Source organism: Drosophila albomicans, unplaced genomic scaffold (assembly GCF_009650485.2).
Source record: "Drosophila albomicans strain 15112-1751.03 unplaced genomic scaffold, ASM965048v2 utg000101l_pilon, whole genome shotgun sequence".
Taxonomy (NCBI): domain Eukaryota; kingdom Metazoa; phylum Arthropoda; class Insecta; order Diptera; family Drosophilidae; genus Drosophila; species Drosophila albomicans.
In genome coordinates this window covers 63,120-73,568 of record NW_026263513.1, presented here as the reverse complement: position 1 = coordinate 73,568, position 10,449 = coordinate 63,120, and the positions used below count along the sequence as shown (strand labels likewise).

The 10,449-nt window shown below is 39.8% G+C and overlaps 1 protein-coding gene across 1 annotated transcript; it reads left to right on the top strand.

Moving 5' to 3' along the window:
• The first annotated feature begins 5,679 nt into the window (after positions 1–5,679).
• LOC127566262 (craniofacial development protein 2-like) lies at positions 5,680–6,131 on the top strand. Its single transcript, XM_052008285.1, has 2 exons — positions 5,680–5,702; positions 5,798–6,131. Exons 1-2 carry the CDS (start codon positions 5,680–5,682, stop codon positions 6,129–6,131), a joined length of 357 nt encoding a protein of 118 aa, XP_051864245.1.
• Positions 6,132–10,449: the final 4,318 nt, after the last annotated feature.

Below are 10,449 nucleotides of genomic sequence, written 5' to 3'. Positions count from 1 at the left end.
GTTGCGGTGCCACCGCTTAAACAGATTTTTGTCTCAAGGCTTGCCGTTGATACGACATCTAATGATGTTCGGGCTTATATTAAGTCCAAACCTCAAGCCAGTGTTAGGGTGGACAAATTTCATTTCTCGTACGAGCAGGAAATTTCATCTTTTAAAATATGTGTTCCCGCTGAACAATTTAGCATGATGTGAAGTAGAGTTTTGTCGGATCACCTATTAGTCAAAGAATTTGTTGCTAAAAAGAAAAATTGGTCTCCGGTTTCTCTTCCCAGTAGTGGCAAGAATTCGATTTCAAAGCCTTCTTCTATGTCTGTCAGTTCAAAAACTAACATCCTCGTTACTTCTTGGCTATCAGAATGTAAGAGGTATTTGCAGTAAACTTACTGACTTATATTTAAATAGTGTATCTTTCCCTTTCAATATCATTGCCTTTACTGAAACATGGTTAAAAAATGACTTCCTTGATACGGAAATCTTTTCTAGTAGATTTTCCGTATACAGACGTGACCGCAAGGTACGTCGCGCGGTGGTGGGGTTTTAATTACAGTAGATACTCAATTTACTTCATAATTGATATCTCACACTTCTGATATTGAGCTTGTGTCTGTAAAATTATCCTTTGGTATCTTTAACATTTTTAGATGATGATGCTTCAGATGATGCTCTGTATTTAGCTCATTTTTCTATAATCAATAACATTTCTAACATGCTTTCTGATCGTGATTACTTTATAGCCCTTGGTGATTTCAATATTGCTGGTATCTCATTTCGCCAAGAATTTTAATGGACTGTACCCCTCTACAATCCATGTTTTTATCGATAATCTTTTTGGAGTATCATTGTCTCAGATTAATGGTATTCCAAATTGTTTGAACAGGTCTCTAGATTTTATTTTTGTTTTAGACCTAGAGTCCTGTTCTCTATCGAGAATATCCTGTCCCGAAGACCCTTACAATCCCACTTTAGAAATTATGTTGGAGCTTTCATATATTGCGTCAGGGTCTAGTGTACGTTGTGGTGAGCGTTCGCGTTGTTTTCGGAAAACAGATTTTGAGAAACTTTCCTTGCTTATATATCAAACTGACTTGTCGCAACTTTCTTTGTCTGGGAGCATGGATATAGCGGTTGATTTTTTTATACTATTTTCAACTCGCTATTTGATGCTTGTGTTCCATCAAGAATTCCATATTTGTCTAATAAACCCTTATAGTTTACTAAAAAATTATCGAACTTAAAAAATCGTAAGTCGAGATTTTTAAAAAAAAATTAAAGAAAACTGGCTCTTCTCTTAATTCTGTTGCTCAAGCTGCTTTTCCCACTCATAACAATGAGTTTTATAATAATTATTTGAGTAGGTGCAGAATAAGATTTCAGCGTGATCCAAAACGATTTTATGACTTCGTTAACTCTAAGCGTAGATCCGCGTCATCGCCAGCATTTATGTCTTTGGAGAATATGACAGTATCTAATGATCTGGTATTGCCGATTTATTTGCTGACTTTTTCCAAACGAAATATTCTGTTCCAAGTTTTCAAAATTCCTTCTCTTATCCTTATTAAGTAAATTCATCTAATTGTATTTTTGGTCCTTTAATTACTGAAAGCTTTATTTTAACGAAACTATTGGCTATAAAACCTGTTTTTTCGGCAGGGCCGGATGGAGTACCCAGTAGTGTGCTAAGGTATTGTGCTGGTAGTATCTGTAAACCGCTTCTTAAATTGTTGAATAATCCGTTACCTCATGCTCTTTTTTCAAAAATCTTGAAAAAATCATATATTATACCTATCCTAAAAAGGAAACAAAACTAAAGTTCAAAATTATCGCGGTATATCTAAATTGTCTGCGATTCCAAAATCATTTGAAAACTTTTAACTTTTCAACTGCAACTTCTGTGTAAATCTATAATTTCGCCTTACCATCATGGATTTGTGAAATCTAGGTCCACTTATTGGACCTAGGACCTAGTTAGTTATCCACTAACTTATTGGAGTTCTCCTCTATTGTAATTAAAGGATTCGTGAATAAAATGCAATGAGGGTGCTGCTCAACAACTAGCAGATACCCTCAACAAATGGAGGGCTGACATCACTGCTATCCAGGAAATGTGATGGATAGGACAAGCCTGCATAAAGAAGAAGAACTGTGACTTTTACTACAGCTGCCATCCAGAACGGCATGAATTTGGTTGTGGTTTCGTTGTAAGTGCGAGGCTGCGGCGCCGAGTCTCTCACTTTCGGCCAACAAACGAGAGAATTGCAACGATCCGAATTACTGCCAAATTCTTTAACATCAGCCTGATATGGGCACATGCCCCAACGGAGGAAAAGGACGATGCCACCAAGGACGCTTTCTATGAGGAGCTTGACCGAGCTTATGGCCGCTGTCCTTCCCATGACATTAAAAATTCTCCTCGGGGATTTTAATGCCAAGGTAGGACGAGAAGACATCTTTGGTGCCCACCGTCGGGGCGATTTAGTCTACATGAGACCACCTCGAGCAATGGTCTCAAATTAATAGGCTTTCAAACAGATTTCGTAGAACCTCTCTAGAATAAGGCATTTTTACAACTAATCAACTCAAATGATGTCGCTCAGTGCGTGGCCACCTCACTCAAAGCGATCGCTCATTAACGTCGCTCGAGAGAGCGTCGCTCAGTCGCTAATCGCTCAATGCGTGGCCGAAGCCTAAGGCTTTAACTAACAACTGAAATCAAGCGACCAAAAAACCAGCGATCATGCATTCATACAAGTCAAAGACACTCGAAATCATAACTGTAAAGCATGAGTGTTTCGCTCACAGCGCATTATTGCGCATTGCCTTTTGTGATCTACCGTTGCTTTTGGTACACTTGCTTTAAGTGCACTATGCAGTTTACTTATCTCAGCAAAATTTTTGAGTGTCTTGTGAAATAGAATCTACGCTTACTGTTTCAATGAGTGACGAAATGCAAAAACACGAAACACAGAAAGCGATTTGTGCGTTTGGGTGTGTTGATCTATTCTTTTTGTTTGTGAGTGCGACAAGCACTCCAAGCTTATAAGTGTGATTCGGGTGCCAAAAAGTGACACCCTTGACGTTCTCTGGTAGAGACCCGAACGCGATATCGCTGGGTTTATATGGCAGACGCGAACTGATTTTAAGAATGTATTGGCGGGCTTAAAAAAAACTCTCTGATAGCTTCTCCGAATTGGATTCTGGTTTTAAGAGTATGAAGCTCTTGAGGCTTCTGTAGATGTTCCAAGTTTATCCGTACTACCCTCTGGCGAATTAATGTCATTTAGTTCACCGTCTCCTCAACTCCCGGTAGCTCTGGAGGCTCCACACCATGACATTACGTCATTAAGTATGGAATTTTCTGCTACTGCTTCGATTTTTAGTGTCGGCTGAGATGGAGTCGGTTGAAGAAATTCAACCATCACAATCCTCTGTCGAGATCATCAGTTCTGCAACGATTTAAGAATCGCCTCCAGCTCCTGTTTTAGTTGTCTACAACACGTTAGTTGCGGTGCCACCGCTTAAACAGATTTTTGTCTCAAGGCTTGCCGTTGATACGACATCTAATGATGTTCGGGCTTATATTAAGTCCAAACCTCAAGCCAGTGTTAGGGTGGACAAAATTTCATTTCTCGTACGAGCAGGAAATTTCATCTTTTAAAATATGTGTTCCCGCTGAACAATTTAGCATGATGTGAAGTAGAGTTTTGTCGGATCACCTATTAGTCAAAAGAATTTGTTGCTAAAAAAGAAAAATTGGTCTCCGGTTTCTCTTCCCAGTAGTGGCAAGAATTCGATTTCAAAGCCTTCTTCTATGTCTGTCAGTTCAAAAACTAACATCCTCGTTACTTCTTGGCTATCAGAATGTAAGAGGTATTTTGCAGTAAACTTACTGACTTATATTTAAATAGTGTATCTTTCCCTTTCAATATCATTGCCTTTACTGAAACATGGTTAAAAAATGACTTCCTTGATACGGAAATCTTTTCTAGTAGATTTTCCGTATACAGACGTGACCGCAAGGTACGTCGCGCGGTGGTGGGGTTTTAATTACAGTAGATACTCAATTTACTTCATAATTGATATCTCACACTTCTGATATTGAGCTTGTGTCTGTAAAATTATCCTTTGGTATCTTTAACATTTTTAGATGATGATGCTTCAGATGATGCTCTGTATTTAGCTCATTTTTCTATAATCAATAACATTTCTAACATGCTTTCTGATCGTGATTACTTTATAGCCCTTGGTGATTTCAATATTGCTGGTATCTCATTTCGCCAAGAATTTTAATGGACTGTACCCCTCTACAATCCATGTTTTTATCGATAATCTTTTTGGAGTATCATTGTCTCAGATTAATGGTATTCCAAATTGTTTGAACAGGTCTCTAGATTTTATTTTTGTTTTAGACCTAGAGTCCTGTTCTCTATCGAGAATATCCTGTCCCGAAGACCCTTACAATCCCACTTTAGAAATTATGTTGGAGCTTCCATATATTGCGTCAGGGTCTAGTGTACGTTGTGGTGAGCGTTCGCGTTGTTTTCGGAAAACAGATTTTGAGAAACTTTCCTTGCTTATATATCAAACTGACTTGTCGCAACTTTCTTTGTCTGGGAGCATGGATATAGCGGTTGATTTTTTTATACTATTTTCAACTCGCTATTTGATGCTTGTGTTCCATCAAGAATTCCATATTTGTCTAATAAAACCCTTATAGTTTACTAAAAAATTATCGAACTTAAAAAATCGTAAGTCGAGATTTTTAAAAAAAAATTAAAGAAAACTGGCTCTTCTCTTAATTCTGTTGCTCAAGCTGCTTTTCCCACTCATAACAATGAGTTTTATAATAATTATTTGAGTAGGTGCAGAATAAGATTTCAGCGTGATCCAAAACGATTTTATGACTTCGTTAACTCTAAGCGTAGATCCGCGTCATCGCCAGCATTTATGTCTTTGGAGAATATGACAGTATCTAATGATCTGGTATTGCCGATTTATTTGCTGACTTTTTCCAAACGAAATATTCTGTTCCAAGTTTTCAAAAATTCCTTCTCTTATCCTTATTAAGTAAATTCATCTAATTGTATTTTTGGTCCTTTAATTACTGAAAGCTTTATTTTAACGAAACTATTGGCTATAAAACCTGTTTTTTCGGCAGGGCCGGATGGAGTACCCAGTAGTGTGCTAAGGTATTGTGCTGGTAGTATCTGTAAACCGCTTCTTAAATTGTTGAATAATCCGTTACCTCATGCTCTTTTCCAAAAATCTTGAAAAAATCATATATTATACCTATCCTAAAAAGGAAACAAAACTAAAGTTCAAAATTATCGCGGTATATCTAAATTGTCTGCGATTCCAAAATCATTTGAAAACTTTTAACTTTTCAACTGCAACTTCTGTGTAAATCTATAATTTCGCCTTACCATCATGGATTTGTGAAATCTAGGTCCACTTATTGGACCTAGGACCTAGTTAGTTATCCACTAACTTATTGGAGTTCTCCTCTATTGTAATTAAAGGATTCGTGAATAAAATGCAATGAGGGTGCTGCTCAACAACTAGCAGATACCCTCAACAAATGGAGGGCTGACATCACTGCTATCCAGGAAATGTGATGGATAGGACAAGCCTGCATAAAGAAGAAGAACTGTGACTTTTACTACAGCTGCCATCCAGAACGGCATGAATTTGGTTGTGGTTTCGTTGTAAGTGCGAGGCTGCGGCGCCGAGTCTCTCACTTTCGGCCAACAAACGAGAGAATTGCAACGATCCGAATTACTGCCAAATTCTTTAACATCAGCCTGATATGGGCACATGCCCCAACGGAGGAAAAGGACGATGCCACCAAGGACGCTTTCTATGAGGAGCTTGACCGAGCTTATGGCCGCTGTCCTTCCCATGACATTAAAATTCTCCTCGGGGATTTTAATGCCAAGGTAGGACGAGAAGACATCTTTGGTGCCACCGTCGGGCGATTTAGTCTACATGAGACCACCTCGAGCAATGGTCTCAGATTAATAGGCTTTGCAGCTGCCCATAATATAGTAGTTCGTAGTACGGGTTTCCGTCATTTGGACATCCATAAGGCATCTTGGCTCTCTTCCGATCGAGAGCCGAGCACCTTTAATACCTGAAGTCATAAGGGATATGTGGGCACTCATATCTCACTCCCTGCGAGCTTCGGCAGAAGAAGTGATTGAATTCCAGCGTCCTCTAACAAGGAATCCATGGTACGATCAGGAGTGTCATGACGCAACAGCTGCAAAGGACGCCGCCTACAGAAGAACACTGCAGGCTGGGGCGACAGGAGCTATTGTGGATGTCTACAGGCCGAGAAGAAGAGACGAAAAACGTCTTTTCAGACGCAAGAAGAAAGAGCAGGAAAGGCGAGAGTTTAAGGCAGCTGGTGATATATTGGTAGGGAGCATGCACCAACTAATCAGTAAGATATGGCTCACGGAGAGCATGCCCGAAGATTGGAACCTCAGCATGATCTCTGCCATCCTGAAGAAGGGTGATGCCACGGTGCGCACCAACTTCCGCGGAATTAGTCTTCTTCCAGTTGCATACAAGGTCCTAACGAGCATATTGTGTGAAAGACTGAAACCCCATGCTGAAGCACTGATTGGACCAGTGCGGGTTCGGGCCTGGCAAGTCCACTGTTGACCAGATTTTCACCTTGCGCCAAATCCTGGAGAAGTCTTACAAAAACCAGATCGACACGTACCATCTCTTCGTCGACTACAAAGCCGTATTTGATAGCCCCCGGCGAGATCGCCTATATGCCGCCATGTCTGAGCTTGGTATACCAGCAAAGCTGACTAGACTTTGCAGAATGACATTGAGCAACACCATCAGCTCTGTCAAGGTAGGAAGTGGCCAATCCGAAACCTTTACTACCAAGTGTGGCCTCAGACAAAGTGACTCGCTGTCTTGTATACTCTTCAATATTCTAATGGAGAGTATTATAAGAAAGGCTGGTGCGCATCGGACGGGCACGATATTAACCAACAGATGTGTCCAGCTCCTTGGTTACGCTGATGATATTGATATCATTGGCCGCACCAAGCGTGATGTCACAGGAGCCTTCGGGGCTATTGAAAAGGAATCAGCAAAAGTAGGACTAGCAGTAAATAAGGAGAAAAAAAAGTTTATGGTGTGCTCTAGCAGAGAATCGCGGCGTCTTGATTTTCAGCTGACTGCAGAGAACTATAGCTTTGGGTCCGTCAAGGAGTTTATCTACCTAGGCACTGATATACAAGCACAAATGATGTCAGTCTGGAGATTAAACGGAGAATAACATTTGCCAACAGGTGTTACTTTGGGCTCAGTAGGCAGTTCAATAGTAGAGCTCTCTCTCGACGCACAAAAACCACACTCTACAAGACGCTCATTCTTCCAGTACTCCTATATGGTGCGGAGTGCTGGACAGTGAGATGCAGCTGCTCTTGGAGTGTTCGAGAGAAAAATTCTTCGCAAAATCTTTGGTCCAATCTGCGTGGACGATGTTTATCGCATCAGATACAACCACGAGCTGTATGACCTGTACGGTGATGTTGACGTAGCCAGTCGAGTGAAATCTCAAAGACTTCGCTGGCTGGCCACATTGCCCGTATGGATGAAGACGCTCCGGCTCGTAAGGTGTTTGATGCGGGGCACGAAGGAGAGGACGACCCCGAACGCGTTGGCAAGACCAGGTGATGGAAACCCTGTCCAGACTTGGTGCTACCAACTCGCGAAGGCGCGCTCAGGATAGAGACGCGTGGAGGCACATTGCGCTTCAAGCCGAGACCCGATAAAAGGGTTGTCATGGCCATATAATAATAAAGAATAAAATGTAAACGGATGTCATTTACACCGATTTTAGTAAGGCTTTTGACTCAGTAAATCATCACCTCTTACTGCATAAACTTAATATTTTATGGTTCCTCATAGACTAATTAAGTGGATGGCTTTGTATCTAAATGTGTCCAAGTTACTTATGGTGTGCCCCAGGCCAGTCATTTGGGTCCTCAAGTGTTCACTTTGTTCATAAATAATCTTCATTCTGTTATAGAGCATTCCCGTGTACTTATGTGCGCTGACAACGTTAAGCTTTGCCTGACATTTAACGATAGTCTTGTGAGTTCTCAGTTGCAATGTGACCTTAATCGTTTAGAATCTTTGCGCAGAGTAAATATGTTACATCTCAATTGAAATAAATGCAAGCTTATGATCTTCTGTAGGGGTTATTCTCAGGCAGAAACTATGTTTTATGTGATGGTCCTCTAGAACGGATTGAATCGGTAAATGACATTTTATTTCTACTTGATGCAAAACTAAAATTTGATAAAAATATTCTGTCTGTTTTAAGTAGGGCCATGGGTGTACTAGGATTTAAAAACGCTGGTCGAAAGAATTCAACAATTCCTACACTACTAAAACTTTGTACGTCTCACTGGTTCGTCCTATCATTGAGTACGGATTTCCAGTCTGGAATCCTCAGTATAGGGTTTATCAAGATAGGATTGAGTCGGTGCAGAAATAATTTTTGATATTTGCTCTTCGTAGTTTAAATTGGAACAGTAATATTAGATTACCATCTTATCGCAGTAGTCTTTTATTACTAAACCTTCCTACTGTTTCTGACCGTAGAAATATGCAAAGTGCTGTTCTCGTACAGAGACTAAGTAATGGTGAAATAGACTCTTTGGAGCTGTTAAAAAGGGAGCAAATCTAAAGTTCAAAATTATCGCGGTATATCTAAATTGTCTGCAATTCCGAAAGCATTTGAAAAAATTATAACTTCTCAACTGCAACATCTGTGTAAATCTATAATTTCACCTTACCAACATGGGTTTGTGAAGTCTAGATCCACTTCTACTAACTTATTGGAGTTCTCTTCTATTGTAATTAAAGGATTCGAGAATAAAATGCAAACGGATGTCATTTACACCGATTTTAGTAAGGCTTTTGACTCTGTTAATCATCACCTCTTACTGTATAAGCTTAATGTTTTAGGGTTTCCTCATAGCCTAATTGAGTGGATATCCTCATACCTTTCCAACAGAATTCAGAATGTTTATTATAATGGTGTTGTATCTAAATGTGTGCCCCACGGCAGTCATTTAGGTTCTCTATTGTTCACTTTGTTCATAAATGATCTTCCTTCTGTTATTGAGCATTCCCGTGTACTTATGTACGCCGATGACGTCAAGCTTTGCCTGACATTTAATGATAGTCTTGCGAGCTCACTGTTACAATGTGACATCTCAACTGCAATAAGTGTAAGCTTATGACCTTTGTAGGGGTTCTTCCCAGTTAAATAACTATATGTTATATGATACGCCTCTTGAGCGAATTGAAGGTGTGAATGACTTAGGGATTCTGCTTGATGCAAAACTAAAATTCGATAAACATATTCTGTCTGCTGTAAATAGGGCCATGGGTGTTCTGGGATTTATAAAACGCTGCTCGAAGAATTCGAATTCATCATTAAGACTTTGAACGTCTCACTGGTTCGTCCTATTCTTGAGTACGGATCTCTTGTCTGGAATCCCCAGTATAGGGTTTATCAAGATAGGATTGCAGAAACAATTTTTGATATTTGCTCTTCGTAGTTTAAATTGGAATCCTAATATTAGGTTAGCACCGTATCGCAGTAGACTTTTATTACTAAACCTTCCTTCTCTTTCTGACTGTAGAACTATGCAAGGTGCTGTTTTCATACAGAGACTAATTAATGGTGAAATAGACTCTTTGGAGCTGTTAAGTCAAATTAGTTTTGCAGTTCCTATCAGGATCACTAGGAATTTTCTTCCTCTTCTCATTTCACGTAGATCTACTAACTCTGCTTGCCATAATCCCTTTCGTATTCTGTGTGTGAACTATAATAATCTCAATAACGTAGTTTGCTCTAGTAAATCTATTCCTTTGCTTAAAACCTTATTATTAGCTTATTTATCGAGTATTTAAATGTTATTTATCTTATACATATATTCTAACATATTTTTAATCTAATTTAATTAGCTGTCCAGCGTCTTTTAATATTTATTCGCGGTTTTCGTGTAATGCATGCTGTCCACAAATTTATTTTGTTTTGTCCGCGCGTCAACAAGCCCGTGCTTGGTATCTCTGGGCCTCTTGATGACACTGCCACTAGTACGTCAACGTCCAAATAAATAAATAAAAAAATATTGCAATTTGCAGCAATCAAACCGATGCATACTTATATATATAGTTCTCTGCCATTAAGCATCAAGCGCACTTGTTGCGTGGCCAGCAATCACACCCAGGCAGGATTGATCTCGATGAACAGCAGCAGCAGATACCTTAGAGGAAGCAGCAGACACCACGGAGGAATCATCAGCCATTACACGAAGTAATCCATTACTCATCAGCCATTAAACACATGCTGGCGGCGCTATGGGGCGGCTAGTGCATGTGACTTTTGGAGACAGCTGTCTTCGGCAT

Excerpts from the sequence above, each read along its gene's own strand:
- LOC127566262 (XM_052008285.1), top strand. The coding sequence starts at position 5,680 with ATGAATTTGGTTGTGGTTTCGTT. Across the intron at positions 5,703-5,797 it reads AATTTGGTTGTGGTTTCGTT|CCTGATATGGGCACATGCCC; the intron begins GTAAGTGCGAGG and ends CTTTAACATCAG.